Source organism: Neopelma chrysocephalum, unplaced genomic scaffold, assembly GCF_003984885.1.
Source record: "Neopelma chrysocephalum unplaced genomic scaffold, ASM398488v2 Primary Assembly neopelma1_99, whole genome shotgun sequence".
NCBI classification, from domain to species: Eukaryota; Metazoa; Chordata; class Aves; order Passeriformes; family Pipridae; genus Neopelma; species Neopelma chrysocephalum.
The window spans coordinates 848607-871979 of NW_020897762.1; the positions used below are offsets into that span (position 1 = coordinate 848607).

At 38.9% G+C, this 23373-nt stretch overlaps 1 protein-coding gene across 3 annotated transcripts in view; it reads right to left on the reverse strand.

The window, feature by feature from the left end:
• The window catches only part of VPS54 (VPS54, GARP complex subunit), a 47214-nt gene that overhangs the window by 19575 nt on the left and 4266 nt on the right, over positions 1-23373 (reverse strand). For 2 of the 3 annotated variants that reach the window (XM_027694962.1, XM_027694963.1), the window contains exons 3-11: positions 18157-18318; positions 17082-17323; positions 15524-15602; positions 12909-12943; positions 11496-11627; positions 8457-8842; positions 3886-4012; positions 2739-2846; positions 735-790 (exon numbers count right to left, since the gene is read on the reverse strand). In XM_027694962.1, coding sequence (XP_027550763.1) covers positions 735-790; positions 2739-2846; positions 3886-4012; positions 8457-8842; positions 11496-11627; positions 12909-12943; positions 15524-15602; positions 17082-17323; positions 18157-18292 — 1301 coding nt within the window. In that variant the 5' untranslated portion in view covers positions 18293-18318. The remainder of the gene's footprint in view (positions 1-734; positions 791-2738; positions 2847-3885; positions 4013-8456; positions 8843-11495; positions 11628-12908; positions 12944-15523; positions 15603-17081; positions 17324-18156; positions 18319-23373) is intronic. The other variant, XM_027694964.1, reaches the window with a different exon arrangement.

Below are 23373 nucleotides of genomic sequence, written 5' to 3' on the forward strand. Positions count from 1 at the left end.
GGGCCTCTGGAGCCCGGGGCCTCTGGAGCCCGGGGCCTCTGGAGCCCCTTTGGCCAAGCCCTGCTCAAGGCAGGTCCAACTAGACTGTGTTGCTCTGGGCCCTGCCCAGTAAAAGCCTGACCATGCCCCAGAACACATTTCTCTGGGCCCCTATTCCAGTGTTAGACCATCCTTATAGGGAACAGATTTTTCTGGCCTTTCTCATCTTTTGTCTTGCACCCATTGCCCCTTGTCCTTCCCCTGCACACCTCTGAGAGGAGCCTGACTCCATCTCTGCCATGGCATTTGCCTTTACTGGGCTTTGTGAGGTTCCTGACAGACCATCTCTAAGACTGAAGTTGTCTGGTCTCATTTCTGGATAGTTCCTGTTCTCAATCACACAGGAGGAACTGAAACTACTGACGCATCTTAATATAAAATCCCAGATTATGACAATAGGGAATGCTTTCAAGTGGATATATATTTAAGAGATATATGCTCCATGTAATGAGATTCACAGAATTTTATTATTTATTTTGAAGTTAAATTTAAGGTAACATTAGAATCTGAATGAGAAGGAGAACACAGTATCCACACAGAGGCAGACAGAAGCAGAGGTTTAAGATGAAAGAGAAGGATAATCCTTAATTATAGAGAAATTTAAGCAAAAATTAGAACAGTAAATTTATCTATGCTAAAAAACATCCTATCCCCACCCACCACCAAAAAAAAAAAAAATCTGGCTGCATACTTACTTAACAACCACTTCTGTATCTATTTCTTCTATCTGCGATACCGTATTAACCACACACTGTCAAATTTTAAGGGGGAAAAAACAAAACAAAAAAAGATCTTAGCATCTTTCTAACCGCTGCTGAGTTTTATAACATACACAACAATCCTCAAGTTAAATAAGGTAAAGTAAAATAACAAAATAAAGACACATTTTTATCACTTTAACAACTTGTTTCTCTACAAACAAATGAAAAAAAGCCCAAAAGAAACCCCCAAAAGCACCTGGTACACACAAAACTGGCCAGTTTCTTCAGGTCTCCAGAACAATCCGTTTTCATTCCAAACACATCTATTGTTTTACAGCCATTTCACTGATCTGTTTTCACACTACTTGTAAGCCCAAGGTACAAATCAACTCCATTCAGACCAAAAACGGAGTTTTCTCCCAAATGCCAATCAATAATCTGAACAAATCAGTCAGTAGCACGTGAACTCATCTTGCCTTTAACAAATATGTGCAATCCCAGTGGTGACTGAGGGCTGCCATCTCAAACTACAGGGATTTTACCTGTGTTTTGAGTAATGGTGGTCAGCACACCTGTAGAACAACAGGTGTGTTGTTCTTCAAGAACATACTTTGTCCTTGAACTGTGTGTGAACTGTCTGTTCAGTGCTTACAAACCTCTGCCCTTTCACCTGCCTGGCCATAAACAGCTTCTAAAAAGCACTAACCAAAACAGCCCAGCAATGCATTTGAAGAGGAAGCACATTTGAGGTGTGGGAAGGAAACAGTTTCCTTCATTAAGGAAAAGTATCCCTAAGAGTTGAGACAATGGGCCACAACACAAAAGTGTTGCACAGACCACACAGAAATACTCCAATCCTGTCTTATTTTCCTTATTCAACAGAAATTTACAGTCGAAGTTGATTAAATTTTGCCTATTTTTAAGCAGAGGTGACATCCAAAAAAATTCAACATAAAGACAAATATTCCCAGCAGAACAACCGCAATGTGAAGGGGATTGGGAGAGCCAATTCTGGCTTAAAACAAAAACCTTCAAATAAAAAAATAAATCCAAACTTTTTAAAACTAGGTTCCCAACCCAGTTCACAATGCAGCTGTGAAGAGCAGACTATATACTATGAGGACAGGAGATGGCAAACCCAGCACTTATCTCCCAGCTACAAGTCAGAGGGAGCTCACAGCACATCAGACCATAACTCTCGAAATAACTATGCATCTTTAGGGAAAATACCCACCTCTTACACAATATTCTCACATGCGTGTGCAAACAAACAAGATGAGTAAAATTAAAAGTACCAAACACACACTCAAAGTTCAGTCTGGTTTTGTTTGCAAACAAAAGCCATCATGTCACTACCCAAACTAGCCCATGCATTTTCCCCAAAAGATGTAATCTGAACTTTGTTCAGTTGTTGGTTTTAGCTGGTTTTCTTCATTACTTCACCCTGCTCTCTCAGAAAAAGGCAAGGATGTTATCCAGCTTTTTAATCATGTACCTATGCTAGGTCTCTGTTAACATTAAGGCAAGCAATGTTTTCTGTAGCATTTCCTGGGAATTCAATTCTTTCAACTGGCAAGTTCTTTGATTCTCTTTTATTTGTTTAAACCAAGAACTTGGGGAGTTTGCTTTTCAGAGGAATGAGGGTAAGGCTTTTTGGTGTGGTTTTTTTTGTTGTTTGTTTTTTTTAATGAAACATAGTGTTATAACACAACTATACTACTCAGGAGAGCCATGTGTTGAGAGAAAGGAAAGTTGAGAACAACTGTAATTATACTGAGAAAACTGGGGTGTGGTTATGCTATCTACACCTTTCAAAAAGTCTTTTCTGCAAACAGATCTCTGTGCTTCAGGAAGCCCTTAGTGTCTGCAAGCTCAGCTGCTCTAAATGAGAGACCATCAGCCACCAAAAAAATTACATCAGAGTTGTTCTTAACAACTAAAAAAAATACTTTGTAAGGGGTTGAGACTTGTCAGATACATCAGAAATGTTTGGCTTACCTGTTTAATTATGTTCTTTGCAGTATTAATCATTTCATCTCCATATATTTCATAAAAATTTAGCTTCCTTTGTTTTAAAAGTCCAAAGACCAGAGATACGAGTCTTTCCTATCAAGAAAAAAGAAAATAAAAAAAATACATGAAAAATATCAAAGTGAAGACAAGAAACAATTTAAAGAAATTGCACAGCAGTGAGAAAGTTCATGTATCAAACACACAGTGAACAGCATCTAGATGAGTCCAGTACCTCAAGCCTAATTGCATGCTTTACTTTCACAAAGTTCCCTGTGGCAATATCAGCTGAGTTCCTTTCTTCCACTCCCTTTCCTGCCTGTTCCTTAGTTGGGCTCATTCATTAGGGCTTAAAAAAAACATGGATATTTCTAATGACGAGTGAGTTTCCTTACCTTGAGCAAGACTGACACTAAATACAGCCCAAGTGAGAGGCTGGCACACTGCAGCACAGAGGGGGGAAGAAACTATAGGGCCAAAATGGGAGTATTTCACTGCTATTGTCAATCACTACATTTTATGAAACAAGACTGAACAGTTCTTAGGGTCTAGTAATTACTGAAGAACAGTACAGGCAAAATCCAGAAAAATCTTTTCCAGGCTAGAGAGCAATCACAACAGTTAAATCTTCAAATGTTTATCATCTTCAGAGGAATGAGGAATACATATAAATATATATATATATATACTGCGAATGAAGCATGTATTCAGGGCAGCCATATGCTTGATATAAGCACCCATAAAAGCATAGGGAGACAGAATGAGAACAACACGCAAATATCAGCTTTCATTGCAAAACTGAAATTTTACAGCCAAGTCAATGAGAGTCCATGTTCTTTTCCACTCACATGCTGAGGTTCATAAAGTGAACTCAGTATACATATAACAGAGAAAAGTGAACTGATTATTTTTGAAAAACTAAAGTGGGGCTGGATGAGAGTTCTGAGTTTAATCAGAATTATTTAATTTTATCAAGCACAAAAATAAAGGGGCGGGGGAAGGTTTGGATGAGAAGAGAAATAGTCTAAAATTATAGTGTTGCTACTAGGGACCTGAGTGAATTAGTTGGTGCTAATTAAGTATGTTAAGGATGCAAACATATTCATCAGACAGTTTATTTCAATAACAGACATACCTCTTCTAGAATCTGGCAATCATCTTCTAGGGGTCTATTTAAATCATTGCGAGCATAAGTTGAAAACTCTGCAATCATCATTTTATCTATCAGCTTTTCCAGTTCACAAAGCTGTGAGCCAAGATGCCTAAGAAAAACAGCCATTGAGATATGAGCTAAATAATCAACCTGAAAATGAATCATTAGTTCACAGCTGAAGAAAATAACCACCCAGCAGGTAATTTCCATGCAATCAACACCGGCTTAATGGGAGGTTCCAATCTTACACTCATCAGAGCAGCTGAAACCATGCATTTTTCAGAGACACTGTCACCTTGCACCAAAACATATGGACTTGAATATTGATGGAGGATAAAATTTGGAAGTAGGGCTTTTTTTTTGCTTTTTTTTTTGGAAGGTGTGAAGTACCTCTCTGCCTAATGAAGTGAACCAAAACTAAGAATACTCAGTGCTTGTCAGTATAAAGGTGTTGAAAAGAACAAATACTTCTTTTGCTTGTTGAGTTCCTCAGCTCATCAGTCCGTAAGTTCTTCTAATTCAAACATCTGAGTTTTTGATGTGGTTACACATTAAATTCACATGACTGAGATGCAGTAATAGCATTACATGGCAGGATGGCTTTCAGAGAACACAGAAGAGTTTTTAAATTTTCAATTTTTATGCTACTCTAAATAAAAAACGGTTTTCCGTGTATTGGAGATTTTAAACCATATTTTGCAGACTGGTTTCATACAGAACCACAAGGGAATTTCTCACATCAGAAATATCAACCAGAAATATCTAGCTGCACTCTTTAAAAGTTGTGCAGCTAGAGAAATTTCTAGCAAAGTAAAACTAAAAGTGGGAACTTCAGAGATGTCAAACACTCCAGGCTTTTCAACTTCCCCTGAGAGCTGGGAACAAATATCTGTAAAAATCAGACTGCCTTTTTTTTTTTAAAACAAAAACAAACAAACAAGACACTTTGCCAGTAAGAATTAGCAGAAACTGTGATATTTTAGATAAAAAACCTGGATACAAAATAAGGAGGATGAACATGGCTTTAATTCAGTGCTGGTGTAGCTGGACCATTAGATCATGTAGCTCATGACTCCCTGGTATCTCCTCCCTGCAGAAACCCACATGGCCAGTACTGAGCTGAAGTCAATGAATCTTGCTGGATCTGGAGTTGAGCAGACTAATTTATTGGTTTTTTATATTTCAAGATGATCAGGGATGTGCCTGCTTTTGAAATTGTTATTCGATGATTCATCCGAATGGACAAAGTCAATATATTTCCAATATTCAATTTAAGCAAAAATAGCCTCTAGAAAATCCAAGCCAGTTGCATCATGGACATTTCAAAACAAACACAACAGCAAAACCCCCTAACGATTATTATTTGTAACACAATGACTGGAGTCGCAAAACTTACTGTAGGACTAATACCCACAGCACAAAGGCTCTTGGGAAAGCACGAAGATGCTCTTTGGTACATTATTTCTGTAACTGTGCTTAACTGCACTGAAACACAACATAACCTGCCCTCTCCAACCCCAGGTATGGAAACATCCAACTAGAGTTCCCAGCCCTTGCTCTCACCCCTTTGCCCATGATATTCCAGTCCCTAACAGCAACAAAAATGCCCCCAGCCTGAAACATGCAGAAACAAGTCAAACCTTAAGTCACAATCCAGCAAAACACCTTGGCAATTATCTCTTAACAGGTCCCAGTCACACATCAGATCCCTTCAATGAGTACTGAATACGACAACTCTGTGATGTAAAACTATGAGTGCAGGGCAAAACTTCTTTTAAAATACACAAATGAGAACTACTTTTCATGTACCTGGGTTTTACTGCGCAAAAAAGTATAAAAGTGTGGTTTGCCAGCATACCTGTGCAAAAAAAATAAAACCACTGTATCTCCATCACCCTAACAAGGACTGTGAAAACAATGCAGAAAGTGGCAGTACAGATTTGAAATTTAGTTAACACATTAGTTTTGGGGTTTTTTTGTAAAATTAAAAAGATAAACTTGAAAAGGTTGGAGCTCTAAAACTTTAATTGTATCCCAGAGTAGTAGCAAGCAGTTACAACTGACACATATATAATTAGGGATATTAACCTAGATTAAAGACACCAATTTATTACTTCACAGAACCATTAAGTTTCTTTCATTTTTTACTACAACTAGAGGCAAACCACATTTTTTTCTGCATATAGTATGACAAGAGAAAAATTATTGTCTATGGATGATCTGAGTAGTTTTCTTACTGCTTTATATTAAAAGACATGACTCAATTTAAACCTGTCTGTTCAAAAGCAAATTCTACAAGCTGCCATAACAACACTAAAGCAACAAGTTGTTTGGGTTTTTTTTAATCAGATACAAATTATTTACAAAAAAAGACAATAATTATTCTTTAAAAATGAGATACTGATTTAGAAGTTCATCTCTTCTTAAAACAAACCAGGTATTTAACTCACTTGACAACTGCAGCATTCTTGCTCAGAATAAAGCAAGAAGATCCCTTCGGTATTTCTTGGGAAAAGCTGAAGTATGTGTTCTTGCCATCAACTGAGATTTTTTAAAATTTTACTTGTTTTTTGAAACACAACATTCTACTCAGAAGTTTTATCAAGATCTCCATCTTTCCATTGCAAATTATTTTTCCACACAAGCTATATACATATATAGACAGCCCACTATGAGATTTGGGAATTGTGCTGGGAACTTCTCAACTGCACTTGCATGTCTGGTAGGGCAATGGACTTAGGCTGCCCTTAACTCACCTTTCCGAGTCTTCACTATCCAAAGCAGTGGGGACATTTCCCACTCACATCATTATTTGTAACTCTACCAAAAAAGAAAAACAGCTAAGCTTGATTCATAGAAATTATTCCTTACAGACAAGATGAATATCTACCTGCAAATATGTTCCACGTCTGAGGGTAATTTTAAAATCATGGCACATTTTTGGGATGTCATGTATATCAACCACAGTGACAACAGAATTGCGCTCTCTGCTGACAGAGCACACAGGTTACTCAACTGCAAAACACAACTAATTCTGACTGATGTTGTCACAGGGTTGTAGAAGTACATTGACTATCATCAAGATCAAAACAAATGGGACTGAGTCACAGTCTATGCACCATAATCAAGTGGTTGAGAGCAGGAACCCTAAAGGGGACAGAAGCTGTGCTGAGATGTCTGAAGAGGGACAATCTACACTTTTTAGATGGTCTGTTTCTAGGTTTTTTGGAAAAGCACTAACAGCTTCCAGCAACTTTCGCCCCAACAGTTTATTCACTCTTTAAATAATTTTTTCCCTTTTTTTTTAATTTGTAACTACTTTTCCCAAGATCTTTTCTACATAAAATTTTAGTTTTCCAAACCCGCTGGAAGGGTGTTAGAAGAGGAGCTTGACAGAACAGATGGACAAGAGCCGTAACCATAAAAACTTCTCAATATTCCTGTTACAGTCATTGAGCAACAACCATGCTTTTATTATGCAAGCTGAGGACCACCAGGCTGCAGGAACCACATAACCTCAACACAAACCACCCCCTCACCCAGTATAAATTTAAAAAAACTAAGCATACAGCTCCTCAGCTGACTGACACAAGCCTTGAGCTGATTTAACCACACACTACTTCTGCCAGCACCACACCACACTAGCAGCTTTGCATGCAATACTTCTAAACTGTGATGGTTGTGATAGATTATTTTACATCAGCTAAAAGAATTCTACTGTATTAATACTCTTGCATATGAGAGAGGACCTTGCCCAGTGCAGTGGCATCTCCCAGAGGAGCTCTAAGTATCCACTATTAACAGAATCCATCACATTCCCATTACTGTAGCAAATATGGGTAAAAAAGCAGCAGCAACAGCAGCCTGGGCTCCTCACTGTTTCTTCCCTTTGCAACTTGAGCAGCTCACAGAAGTGGATTTCCTCAGTTGAATGGAGCAAGAGGAAACACTCCTGGCCACAAGAGCAGACATGGCTGAACACATCCCATCTGACCAGCTGTCAACCTCACCACATTTTGAGCCGTTGCTTGACAGTTTTGCACCAGCTTTTGCTTGCAAAGCTCCTTCCAGCACAAGCCCAGGCTGGGGCTGACCTACCTGACACATGGTCTGTGCATATTCCCTTAACACCACAAGCCCAGATCAGTCACTAAAGATGCAGGCCTGGAGCACATCTGTGTATCAAAGACCCCATCTCTGGAGTGCTACATCCATGAGGATTGCAGACCCCCACATGGAAAACAACCTCTCAGCTGCGGGCTACAAGCCATGCAAGATAAGAGTCCAGCCAGAGCTCTTCTCTCATCTTTGCACCCCTAAAACTTCTGTAAACAAGAATGCAGTAAAAAGCATTTAGATGTTAAAAGTTCACTCCACTTTAAAAAAAAAAATCATCAGGCATTAGTCACACTGCTTATGCCACACTTACATTTTGTACTATGTCCTCCAAGAATGAATGAACAAAGGTAGAACAAACCCCTTCAGCCCACATAACGTGCTCAACACATTCCAGCTCTACTTGCATTTTATTCATTTCCAGGATGGTTACCTACCGGAAGCTGTGAATACCTTGAAGCTCTTGCTGTAACACCTCCTGTGTTGTTGCTATTAAGTCCAAAGCTCCAACAAACTCAGAAGTGGATAGCAGCAACTGTACCGTGGGCTGTGTTTGGTGTACAGTAGCCATTAACTTCAGTTTATTGTATGCTTTTATACAGTTATTTCTGGTGAGTGACAGTCTGAGAACTCGAAGTGATCCTTCACACATTACTTTATCAATTTTAGAGATTTTCTCTCTAAGCAATTTTACAGCCTGGGAGGTTTTCCTGAGGTAGTCCTGCAACTCATGCTGAGAGGTCATTGCATGGAAAAACGCTTCTGAGCGCAGAGAAATCTGATGAGCAATATTGACTTCCACGATGTCCAGGTAATGGCTCAGCTAGAAAGAGGAGGGAAGAGGAAAAATGAACACTATTGTTATGACTTGGAAGCTTTATCACCATGCAAATACACTTTCAGGGTATTTGTCTTATTGCATCATGAAGAAATTTTGCTAATAAAAACTAAACCTCTTTGTCATATTAGCAAGCAAACAACTATCCATTTTGGTTCAATAATTTCTTTGTAAAGAAAATCACTTTGGGAAGGCTGATTTGATGCTTCTCCTGCTTGAAAATAACAAAGTTAGAAAAGCAAATAACTCTAAAATACCCAAACTTTTATAACACGTGGTTGCACACTGGCTCTGTTAGAATATGGACAATAACCAGGAGACTGCTCTGGATACTGGCTTGCAACCAACAACAGTATACACACACAAATATTTTACGTCTAATTTGTGTCACTGAAGCTGCTAAAGGTGTAGCTGACTATACTTGATGGCGTGTCATTGGAATGGCTCTGCTTATTTAAAGAGCTGTAGTACCTTCTGTGTAGAACAATCTCCAGGATACCTTTGGCTCCGGTTGCTTTTTTGCCGACCAGTAGGAGTTAGTACCAAGCATATTTCCTGTGTGCTGGCACTGTGAGATTCCCAGGGACACACTATACCTACATGTTCAGAACCTGAAATTCCAATTCTCTGTGTTGAACAGTTACCAGATCACCGGCTTGTCCCGATTATTTGACCTGTAAAAGTTCTGTGTTCTGGCTGATGCTGAATATGCAAACTCAAAGGACTGAGGCATTAGGATGCTTGTCTGAATGCTAATACTCAGATGACCTGGTTTCTAAGAGATGCCAAGCATTCAAACCTCACACTGAATTTCAAAAGCCCCATCCAGAGATGGAAAGGAAATCAGCTGGACAATGTTTCCTTGTTAACAGTTATTTTCACGCATTTTCTACGGATACAGTAGGGATTTATACAATATGCAAACTCATCTTTTTTTGTGCATATGTTTAATCAAAAGCATCCTCCACCAACCACCTGTGACACACGTAGCCACAGGAAAAACGGAGACAGGCTGTGACACAGGGATCAGAGAAGGGGCTATTGCAAACATTTATTTATGTGATTGTATCAACCAGATGCCCCAGGTCCTTTCACTACGCTAAATGAGGTAGAAAAACCAGAACAAAATGATAGTACCTGCCTCAGAGAGCTTACAGTCCCAATGTGGGGCAACACATGGAAGGAAGTAAGGAAGGGAAAAACATCATGGGGAAATTGTTCAAGTAGATCAGCAGCAGCTCAAAAGCACTAACAGCCTAAGGAGGTGTGCTTAAGGCACTGTTTTCAAAATCCTGTTGAAACACAGTGCCTGGAGCTAAGGACAATTATGGCAGCAGGGTGCATATTTACATGTGGTAAGTGTAAACCTCATGCAGTTCAGAGTCTTTAAAAAGTAAAACAAAAAATTTGGGCTCATTTCAGTAATATGAAGCAGTGTAATAATTTGTTTGTTAGGCAAGTGGCTTTGGAGGCAACAGAACAGTTTTGTGCTATTCAGGTATTTGTATCACCACCTCTCCAAAACAGCTTGGCTCGTGGCTATTCAAAGCCTTATTTTCACTCCTCTGCATCAGAGAGGGCTCTGGGTCTCCTATACTCAAAGTCTTTCTTGAGTTTCCATTCTGCTGCTGCCAGGAACACTTCGGAAGTTTAAAACATACGCCAGACACTGCTTTTTCATCTTCAGATGGCAGCTGTCTCAAGGAACTCTGAAGTATTCCTCCAACTTTAGGTGTGGAGGACAACTTGATGAGTTGGCCTCCAGCAGAGCCTGTCTCTTCCTCCTGACCTGGCAGGAGCGCAGGAAGACTAACTTCTGGAAATTTGGAAACACTTTCCAGAGGATGTCATGTTATTTTTTCTTAATATACCTCACTAATTTTTTTTCCCCTAGCTCCCAAGAGCTTTGGTAGATTAAACAGAAGGGAAAATTAAAGTTAGAAAACAGACTCCACAATTATGCAGATTTTCTAAAAGCATTTTATGGGTATTTGTACCATAAAGATGATTCATTATGAGATTTTCTACAGTGTGACTACATAACTAACAAAAAAAATTAAAAAAGACCAAGTAAAGACTTCTGTTTCCAATATGAAAGAAACAGCTCTGCTTTCATGCTCTCCTTTGTGAAATGCAAAAATGGATCAGTACAGATGCCATGACAACTAACGTAAGAGGAATCTCCTAAAATACAAACCCCATAGGATTTAGTATTGCTTTTAGCATAGAAACCACAGTGCCTTGAATCTGGAACTTTCCTGAGATGTGAGAAAAATAATAGTCTTACACAGTGTACAACCTCTAGCTTTCCCTTTTCATGGAAATGCTCTTCCTCCCTAAGAAACTGCTCCACATCTCTGAAGTTCTCAATATATACCTGCTTCCTCAAGTTTTAGCCAGCTACTACATCATATACAGATTCTTTTTTCCAGATTTGACAGATTTATTTAGCAGGGGGAAAAAAGTTCTCTTTCAGTAAGATGCTTCTTCAGTAACAATCTGCAGCCTGATGTAAAATGAGAGAAGAACAAAGCCCACAAGAGTGGTGTCTCAACAAACAGTACACAACAGCAGCAATGGGCTTTCTTTGTAGTACCTAACAGCTGCAATGGATAACAACATCTCGCAGCAGTTGTACCTTTTCTTGAAGTAACTTGGAGGAAGCTGCGTCACGATTTCCTTTCCCACCAGCGGTACTAAAATGAGACCATGGTAAAACGGTATTAAATGTTAAGGAATCTTCCAAGGCAAAATCTGGTTTCATAAAAATCTGAAATAGAAAAACAAAAGAAATAAATGTGCCTCACTCAGCCCTACATTTTCTGCCCCAGTTAAACACACCTCCTGTCTCATTAAGCTAACAGAGACCTTATTTGTTGATGTCAAAATCCAGATTTTCATTTATCGAGGCAAACAAATTCATTCCAGACCTTACAACCAATCTACTTTACACTTTAAAAGTTTGTGTGATCTGACAAAACCTTATCTTCCTAAAAGTGGAAGGCACAGCTCCAAAACTGCATGGGTGTTCAAGCACCTGAGATGATCTAAGCGTCCTGAGTGCGCAAACATAGGCAGCATTAAAGTGCAGGTGGGTCCACTAAAGAATCTGAGCCAAACTTCTCCACTAACTGGGGCATCCTGCTGCTGATCTGCTCAATTCTGGGGCCACAGCTTCTACCAGACTGAGCCAGCTGTCAGGGTGCAGCAAGTGTTGCCAGGATGGAGCAGAGCTTCAGGCTGATCTCCTTTATCAGGATGCAGCAAACACGCTCAGGAAGAGTCAGTAACATGCAACATTAATGTCTTGGAGAACTATTGATCTAAAATTCTCTCCGATAACATCATTTACACTTGACAAAACTGGTACAAACCTTGAGCTTCCAGGCACACAGTAGAACCCTTTCCCCTGTATTTATGGAGCGTAATTTCAAAAGGTTCAACATAAACTACAGCATCACACCACACTCAAGCATTCTTGTTTCCTGGACCTTAAGCAATGCAGTGACAGCTATTCAAATCACAGCCCACACAACTGGCACAGAGATGTTGCCCACATTAACACTCTGACTTCTTAATGTGCTAGAAAAAATTATTCAGACTAAAATGGAATCTGGAGTTGTGTCTTTGGCCAACCTAACCCGGAAAGTACATATATACTGCATGCATATATGCAAGAGTTTTGATCAAGGATTCAAGGAGTTAAAACGAATGCTAAATTGTACACTATTGCAATATTCAAGCTTCTACCAAACTCTTCAGTTTCCCTTTTCTCCTAGGTTGGCTAATTTTGTTCATCTCTGAGGTTTTAACCTTTTCTTATTTCAAGACAAAAAAAAGGTGGTATTTGTATTCTACTTTAAGTGAAAAACCAAGACCATGGGTCTAACAAATCATTCTTTGTTTTTTTTTTTAATTCTGAGCACTGCAGATCCTCTTGAGAATCAACCCAAGTCATCAGCAAGGACAAAGTTGCTACAGAGCACATGCATATATTCAACACTTCATGCGAGAAAACCTTACAAAAGCTTAGAGTGCACAGAAGCCATACCTTAGGTACTTGTTCCAGATCTGTTCTGGATTTATCTAAAATTAAACAGAACACAAGTAGTCATTCATGAGCAAACAACAGAATACAATTCCCTTGAACAAGACAACGATGCCATGTTCCTCACAGAGAGGGAACAGGGTTATAAATTGAAATGAAACATTCTGACTGAACATGAGGAGAACCTTTTCCCCCATGAGGACAATCAAGCATTGGAGTAGGCTGCCCATCCTTGGAGATTTTCTGGCTAAAGCTCTGAATGGCTTGGCCTGACCTCACAGCTGAACTAGCTTTGAGATGGCGGTTGCAGTAAAGACATTCTGAAGTCCCTTCCAACCTGAAATATTCTGACTCTTTGAAATGCTCTCTGTCCTTTGTAGTTCAGGTCTCATGCTCGGAGCACTCAAAGGTGCTTTGCACTTGGCTGATTTGACAGTGACAACGTTAGACATACAAAGCACTTCACATTCATTAATGCACTAGCAAGGGACAGTAAAAGGTCCTTCTAAACATCACTCCAGTTTTGATGCTCCAGACTGAAGCTGCCCATATAATCACTTTGGCAGAGCACTTGGAGATTGGATGCACAAAGACTGGCAAGAAGTACAACCAAGGGCTCAGGACAGAGTCCCAAGCACAGTGAGCAAGCAGCACAGCAGCTGTACTTCCCATGAAGCAAGCTGACCTGACAACTGCAGAGGGTGAGGGAGTTGAGCTGGGGAAAGAGCTGCATTATTATACATCAGCAGAACTTGAAGAAAAGGCAAATTCAGACTCTTGAGATTCAGTCAAAATCCCCTTTTCCTTCCTTACTCATTAACTTAGGAGCATTATGGAGGGAGGGCACATTGGAGGACAAAAAAATTAAGGAATTTAAAAGCAACAAGCCCATGTCTCTGCTGGATGGTCTGCTCATCCCTGACAAACATGGTAAGTGCTAGCTCAGCATCATCTCACACATTGCTCTCACCTCTTCGGTTTTCACTTGATTTGTTTCTTACTTTATTTGTATTGAAATACAAAAGACACCCTCGGAATCATCCTGCTGTCCTCAGTCTTTGACAGATCAATTCTTATGGAAGTGAAAGGCCAAGTCTTGTGGGCTGGAGTTAAGAGGAAGACAGGAAATGCTAACAGCAGAAGTTATAGAAAATTCTGAGTTTCAGTTAACCAAATGATGCTTCTACTAGGAACTTTCTGGCTACCAAGGACCTCCCAGTTAATTTGGTGACACTAATTTTCTTTTTAAAAACAAAAGACTCAGACTCTTTCAAAATGGATTAAGGTAAGACTGAAGAAGGAACTTTTATTCTGCAGTATGTGCCATTCAGGAGCAGCTATTCCAAAATAACACCCATATAAAAAAACCCTGCAGAAGGGTTTCCTTTTGCACAGAAAAGGAGGAAGAAATTCAACTGAAATAACTTTATCAGAAGTAAACTACGGAATGCTTCTTGCTGCATTACCTGTAGACATTGATATAGATAAGCCTTATCAAACAGGGATTGGTAAATGAACCATTTTATGCTAGCATTTTTGAGAAAGTAAATTAAAATAAATTAAATATTAAAAACTATCTCCAAGCTTTGAAGTGTTTATTTTCCTTTTGCTCGTCTTTTCTTTCTCATTTTGCCTCTCACCTTCCTTTGTCTAGTTTCATATTAGCTGAACTATTGCCATAAAATCTTGAAATTCAGCCTTGCTACAGCTGCCCAGTTCTGAGCTCCCCAGTACAAGACAGACCTAGACATACTGGAGTGATCCTGTGAAGAGCCACAAAGACAATTTAAGAGACAAGGAGGAGAGGCTGAGAGAGCTGAGACTGTTTAGGCTGAAAAAGCCCAGGGGAGATCTTACCAATGTGTTTAAAGATCTGATGAGAGGGTGTAAGGAAGACATAGCATTTTTTTCTCAGTGGTCCCCAGTGACAGGACAGAGGGCAAATGGGCAGAAACTGATAAATGAAAAATTCCATTGGAACATAAGGAAATCCTTTTACCACAAGGGTGGTCAAACACTGAAACAGGTTGTTCAGACGGGTTGTGCAATCTCCATCTGTGGATAAATTCAAAACCTAACTGGACACTGTCCTCCCACTCGTGACCCTGCTTGAGCAGATGGTTTGGACTAGACCATCTTGAGATGTCACTTCCCACCTCAGCCACCCTGTGATCCTCATAGCAGAGGCACTGGAATGGCTCTGCACTGCTGTTCTTCACTGCCAACACAACAGCTGCTACAGATTTGATGCAACAGTTTCAGTGGATGTTAAAAGAAAAAGCAGTTAAAGAAAACACTGCTGGGGACACAATGACCTGCCATGAATGCAAACATGCCAACAAAAAGTTTCAAAGCAGATATCACAAGCATTCTGACCTATAAAATATCAGCAATGTTCTTGAATAACTCTAGTCAACCACGTTTGAGTTTTCAATTACTGTTACAATGAAATCATCACCAGCTACTACTGCACGTGAAGCCCTTGAGCAAGTAACGGGTGATCAGTACGTTATAGAATCAATAATGAATAACATTCATAACATTCATTATTGATGACATAACATACTCATACAAAAAGACATTACTTTTTAATGACTAAAGGACGGCTTTGACTGTACCGTGTGTGTGTAATAGAGTCCTGTCGAAGGTATCTTTAGGAGTACAAATATTCTTGCATCTTTCATGAACCTTCTCTCTCTGTAAAAGAGAAAATATATTAAAGAATTATTCTGAGGCTTAAAAACCATTTTTAAAAAATAAGGTTTTTTCTTTGAAGTAGAACATTCAGTGAAATACAACTGCATTATGCCAAATAATTCTGACAAGTTCACAACACTATTTTCTTCCTTTTATAAGGTCAGACAGTTTGTCCAGGTAAAAGGTACCAAAAATTTCAACCTACAGTAGATAGGTTGTTTTTTTCCTGTATCTTTACATTTGAAAGAAAATGAACACAGAAGTTATTGAAGAAGTGTAATAACTTCTCTACATAATGATATATAAACACAGATCAACTGTAATTACATATACAAACATTTATTTGATGTCTAATCCAGAAATCACACTAACACACAATGAATGCTTTTTCATTGCTAAATTAAATTGGATCAAAGTAGAAATTGCTTCCATATCTTACTAATGAGTACCTTGCTGAAACCACATATCTTGTTTCATCACGCTGAGCTTCAAATTTCATACACCACCAGAGACCACAGTGGTGAGAAATTATGTTTCTAAAGAACACCAATGTTAACTAGATTTCTGCTAGAAGCTACCTCGCAGGTCAGTTCCTTGTTTTCAAAATCTTCTTTCATTTAGCAGTCACTAATGAAGTGCTAGTTTTAAAGGATGAAATCTTAAACATTTAAAATGCTGAATATGCGAGTTAATGGTGGCAATAGTTCAGTTGTAGTTCAGTTATAGACAATTCACTTCCAGTCTTTAACTACAATTACATAAGTAACACTTCCTGCAGCTAATTCAGAACCAGTAAAAAAATAAGGAAGTTACAAACCAAGGAAGCAGAAAACAGCAGGAGACTTCTACATGTTCTTTCAGTGAAAAAGGAAAAAAAAAAGAATACTACATACTTACTGACACCTGTATTTTAAGAGTTTGTAGAAGTCTCCTACTGGTCCTGGTGTCCTTAGATGTAGCTTAAACCTTCCTGTTACAAAAGAAATCATCAATAGGCCTATTTATAGTTTAAGAACTTCATGTATAAATGTTTAAATGTTTAGACTGACGATTCTTAAGAAAGTATCTTCAACCCTACATGCTGCAGCATGTAGTCATTTGACCCAAAAGTCTGAGAATGCTATGCTGGCACTGTAGAGCCCAATCATTAAACAATTCTCACAGGAAAAAAGGATTCTGAATCAGAAAGAATAAATATGAACTGTAAGCCTTGGTGCAGAGCTCAGTATTCAGAGACAGAAACTAAAAAAAAAAAAAAAAAAAATATGAAATTGGCTCGGGACAATTCAGACAGCATTTTCCACATGATGGATACTGAGATTATAAAACAAGAAACATCTAATGAAGACCCAACAAACACCAAAAAGCAAATTAATTATCAGCTAGTTGTATGATGGGCTAATAGCAGGGACATTCTAATTAGAAGAAGGATATCTTTCTGGTCCCTAGCACTATGTGCATCTACCTGGGCATTCTTACCGGAGTGATTTCCTGTTGGTATAATGCAAAATGTTCCTTGGTGATCTGTGGGAGGTAGAATGAAGGCGTGACTTCAGTGTCCACAAAGTCCACTCCCCATGTTTTTGTAAAGAAATCAGATTCCCTTTTTGCTAACCTAGGATCATTTAGTGCTGCTGGGAGATTGACTTTGGAATGATAAATAGTCCATCTTTGCTGATCCACAACTAGAGATGGGCTGTCACATAAGTTACTCGGATCGCCTGCAGCACAAAAGACAAGACAGTTTGTTAAGGTCAGAAACAAAGCTGTAGTTTTTGCTAAACTGTGGTTCTTAAGCCATGTTTTCCCAATTACATAGTGGATTAGCATTATCTATGCAAAAGACAGATGATATTCTTCGGCAACACTTCAACTTGCATCACATTAGCCAACACAAGTTTCGAACACAGTACTGGTGTATTGACACTCAAATATATTTAGTTCAACAGCATTAGTTTCTACTGAAGAGAAAAAATTCAAGCCACAAACAGATTTTCAATATTCTGAACTTGATCAGAATGACAGCTGCAATTCATCAGCATTATATATTATAACTCTGAAGATCCCACCCCACCTACTCAGTTTTATAAACTAAGCTTTAGTGCACCACAGCAGCTGGAACTGTGACCAAAACCTGGTTTTATGACAGCACTAGAGACTTATAACAGTACTACAGACAAGTGTCTTGCTTCCTAGTGCAGAAGGGCTGGGACGTTTCACAGAAGTAATGCAGCCAGACTCCAAGCACACTGGACACATCTGCTGCAGGCTCTGAAAGACTATACCCCCTTATTGCATGGAGTATGGACTACAGCTGCAATGTGGAATCACATCCCATCTATAATGGGACCATCTTAAAACAAGCTGCAAAAAGGAAGTCTCTCCTATTGCTCCAAAGGGACACTGGGTGGTATAAAGCAGAATTACAGCACACTCGGACAAATATGACCATGGCTCAGTACACTACGCCCACTACGACAAACACTGACTGAACAACTGCAAACAGGTTAGCAAATTTAACTTCATTCTCACTCTCCCTGCACACCAACATTACCTGTGGGTTCCTTGGGACACACATCAGGCAGTGACTGCACAGGGCGAAAGCGTTTCGTGGCATCCATTTCTTTTTTAAAGAAAGCATCGCTGCTGTTTGACTGAGGCACTGGTGAAGAACTGTGGCTTGATGCCATTGCATAAAATCACCACTTGATAAAAGCTAAATAGGAAACAATAAATATCAAGGCTTTAATAAGGCTCTGCTGACACACTGTAGCAAAACAATGACACTCCAGTATTTTTTTAACTGCAATACTTCAACTAGCACATTTCAACAACAACAGCAGAAAGTTTATTTTAAACATAAAAATAAAAGGCAGAATATAACTTCATAGTCTGTTCCTCCCACACCTCTAGATTTGGAGGAGAGCTTGTTCTTGTGCACAGCACCAATAAAATGTTATATTAAAAAGAAAAAAAAAAGTCTTTCAGGTACTTCTTGCTTTCTTGCCATAGTTACTGCAGCCATAGTGCACACATTCACAGTAGAATTTCCTGTCAAATATCAGGAAACTTGGAACTTGAATCAGAAAAATTGATAATGCAACTTTTCATGGTTGCTTAGTAAACTACAGTTTATTTCACCATAAAAAGTATTTGCACAGACAAGACAATTAAAACATAGATTAAAAGCTTCAGAGCAAGGAAAGTCCCACTAATTTTCAGTTCAATTTTAGGCTTCCAATTTAAAAATAAACAGCCTCAAAAAATTTACATCAGGGCTGAACTTAATGAGTTCTTTCCATCTGTAAACAAAACTGCATTTCCATCAAAGTATCAGTCAGTAGTAAAATGCAGAACTATAAGAGGCTTGAGAGTTTATTAAAACCCTTAAACACCCCCATAATGTACAGTTCAAAGAGAGCCTGTTCAAAGGGACCGATCTGGATCCTCGCCTTTAAGGAGAAATTAAATGCATCCAGCAAGATCTTAGCATTTAACTATCAACCCTTAATGGACACCTAAATTACTTACTACCCTGTGAAGGAGCACAGAAAGATAAAAGGCCTATTTTATCTTCAATCACTGAAGGAGGCACCAAGGGATGACTGTACCTCACCCTGTCAGATTCTAACAGCATCACACACATTACAGCAAATCCCATTTGGAAGAGAAAAAAAAAGTTCTACGTTCTGAATGAGGTTGAAAGTGTCCTACAGAACAATTCTAAAGACCAGTTAAGATATATAACTACAGCTGTAATAGAGCATCCCAATGAAGAGGCCGATAGTAAAAAAACCCTACTGGCTGACATAGAGAATTGCAACAGTCAGAAATAGAGAAAAAAACCTTTCCAGACATGACAGATCTTCCTTAAATATCATATAGCATTGGTCTCTCTCCACAAAAAGCCCCCAAACCTCCTTTTTCTCTACTACTTCTATTGCATGTTCATATTTTTATGTTCTTCCCTTGACATTTCCAAAGCAACTTCTTTCTTCATGAAGCTCTTCCTGGATGTTTTGGGGTGGTTTTGTGAAAAATCTAGTATATTATGACAAAACCCTGTCATTTTAGCATTCTTAAAAAACACATCCAGCGCTCTGTTGCAATGACCAAGTCTCCCAAAGGCATACAGTAAATTTATCTGCACTTGGAAAACTGCTTCAGAGTGCTGTATTTGCAGTTTTTCTCCTGTAAAAGGCTCTGTAATATGAGACACAGTCTGCTCTAGCCAGATGTATGAGCAACTAGGGCAATTTGTAGAAAGCACTGAAATCTTGTACTCTTGCTAGCAAGTCTTTCATTAAGCCTTGCTCCTTCCCCACAAAGAAGTACCACCTAAAAGGACTGTCTAGGATGTGAATTGTCTCAACTACATAAATCTGAGTGGAGAAAATGCTAACTCAATTATGCTAGTCAAAGATTAAAAATAAATTTAGAAGACAGTTTAAGACTGAAGTCTAGCTCAATACCTCAGCTTTTCAAAAACAAACTATACCTACTCTTGCACAGATATTTTTGTTACTTATCACCATAAAATATTCACTGACAAATCTTAAAATAGAACGAAAGGAGTACAATAAAATATCAGTGCAAGCAGTAACCTCCATACTACTGAGTGGATTTCAACAAGATATAAGGCTTCACAGGCAGAGGCCTTCTTAAGTGGCACGCAATCTGATGCTGTACTAAATTATTCATAGTTAACAGCTATTCTAGTATCCTCATAAGTCAGGACCTTATGGATAATTGACCTCAATGAACAGCCACATTTGCACAGGAATAAATCCATCTGTACTGCCCCAAACCAGGCATTCCTTAAAATGCAGTCCTTAAATTAGGCAAGGAAGTGTAGCTTCAAAGAGAGAAAGAAAAATGGACAATAATGCCTGAATTAAATTCAAATCAGAAAGGAGTATTTGCCAAGTCCATAAGAAGACAAAAATCCTGCCCTACACCCAAACCCTTCTCTGTGCACTAACTTTGCCCACAGCTGGAAAAGTTTCACTTGTTCACCAACAGAACAGCTGTTTCTTGTGCTCCACTACAAAACATTCTATAGACAAATGAACCTATAACCAGCCTCCTGAATCAACATTTTAAAATTTGCAATAATATATAAATTCGCTGATTTAAACGTACCAAAACAAATGAAATGCAATGTTAACACAGAACAGAACTGCTGCAGAATATTTTAACTCATTCAACTTCCCTTGCAAGTGAAAGGCAGATAAATGCAGTTAACTGCACAAACTGTGCAGAATGAGTTATGAAATGGTGACTCCCCACGAGTCTCTTACTCAGAAGAACATATGGCCACAGTAAGAATATGCAACCGTGTAACTTCATGGCATCAGTATTTAAATTGTATACAATTATGTGTTACATAAACTGTGTTCTCTCCAGTAATCACCATAAGTTACACATATTTTGTCTAGCAATGTGTATTAAACTAAGACAATTAAAAAAAAACAACTTTAGAGGTTAGATACAAGAGTAATGATGGAACCTGGAGCCCACGATAATGGGTTTAGTTACAACATGCCTTCAAATACATTACATCTATTTTGTACACAATGTATTAATTTCCTTAGTTAAAATTAAATTACACTGTCACTGTAATGACTTAATATCGCTGAAGTTAAACCAAATGAACCGTGGCAACAATGAAAATATCTCTGATGAGTTGAATTTACAGTTTTCTTACAGTCTGAACACATGAAGGGTAACCTTTCATCTTACAGCTTCCTCTTTAAAAGCATTCTTGTTCAATAACACGCTCAGCAGCTACGATATGACACAGCTGTACAACTCACAGCATGGAATAAAACGACTGCCATGACGAAAGTAATAACCACATGCTTGGATACTTGTACAGTCAGCAAAACAGAAGATCTGTGCAGTTAGTAATGTATTAATCACATGACTCTTAAGAAGTTATTTCTGTGATGACTACGCTCTGACTCTGGAGTTTCACACCCGAGGTTTCAGCTGTTAGAAGAGAACACAACAAACAACCAAGTGTATTACTCAGAAGTAATTGCCCAGGGCAGCCGTAACTCTGCAGCGTGTGCTTGTTTTTCCAACTATTAAGACTTGTACCAAAGTTCTTTGGAAACTGTCTCTCCATATTCCGAGTGTTATCCACATGCTTTGTGTTTATGATGGTGAGTCTTTGCTACCGAAACATCCAGTACTATCACAATATGAACACCTTATCAGAAAAGGTGCAAACTAAGCCTTGTCTATTCATGGATACTAACTTCATATTTCCTTATTTTTGGGTAGTTTTTAATTAGCATTATCAACCAATTTCCTATTTCCTACTTAAGGTGACAGCTTTGCACAAGTAAATAATTTTTACCGGGAATTTTCACGTGTGCATACTTTGGTTTGTAAAGCTTTAATTTGTATTAACAATGCAAATTAGAATTTATTAAGCCAGCATAATCCCTGCAAGGTGCCTGAAGTCTCCATTTATGCATTAAATAAACTCATATTTCTCCTTTCTCTGCGCTCTCCCTCCCAAATGAAAATAAATCTACAGCCCACTAGTAATACCTTCAACTTAAATTGGCAGTTTTGATAAGCTAGCTGGTACTTCAAGGGACACCCAGGAACATGGAGTTTATAAGCTTCAGCTCTTCAGACACTTCTAGAACCTGCTCTCCAAACTTTACTTCGGCTTCAAAAGCAGTCATATTGGAGAAGAGACACTAAGCACCCAAGGGAAAGACCATACAATACTGTGCAAGCTTCCCTTTAAGTATTCCACATGGTCCACTGTGTGCCCATTGGACACCAGCAGGTACTTTTGAAGAGGTACACTCTGCATCCCAAAAGTAAGGCAGGAGAAGTTTCTCTGTGGACACAAATGGCACGGGAAAGTCCCTGCTGCTTTTCATGGCTTTGGCAACAACAGGGTGAAATGAAAACATTGCAAGTACTGTTCTGGTTATCCAACACCCTTTGGAAGAGAAAACCATCAGAAGCCACACACAAATTAAGCTAAAGCAAACTATTTCACCTCTTCTAGAAGACATCATAAATACCAAAGATACTTATACCTGAAACGTAACTAAAGGAGAAAAATGCACAAGGGATTCCTTCCAGGGCCTCAACAGCCAATAGCATGTTGTTATTGATCTAACGTATTTACTCTGTCCTCAAAAGTTTAGGTTTCCCTACCTATTATTATGCAGCTCTTTTTGCTACATCAGCAGGATTTACCCCGTAACAGGGAAGTCATGGCACGAGCAAAGTACACACCACCTTTGCAAGACAATGTGAACCAAACTGTGTTAACACAAGCTTTCAGGTTTTTTTTTCAACCAGCTAATAATTCCTCAGGCTGAAACTTCCCTGAGACAGACATCCCTATTTCAGAGGAGGAGCTGAGAAGATTAGCTTGGAGCAGAAATGTTGAAGCAGTTTCAGAGAATGAGCTGTAGCTGTTCTGCTAAGCCAAGCTCTTTCTGAACAACCTACTTCCACCCTGGGCTTCCAGACTAGGAAGCAGATGACTGTCAGGGGGATGATGAGGCCGGAGTAAGAGGACACCTGTGACCTGTCCCCAGGGCAAGGCATCTACATTTGGGGCACACTCCAACATCAAACCTCTTTACACAACCTGGAAAGGAGCCTGTGTCAGCCTGGCCTTTCTGAAAGCCTAATAAATATACATATATTTGTATTCATAAACACACGTGTATTTTAGTGCATTTTGCGCATCCAAATAGTATCCCAAATCTCCTGTTCTCACACTGAGGGT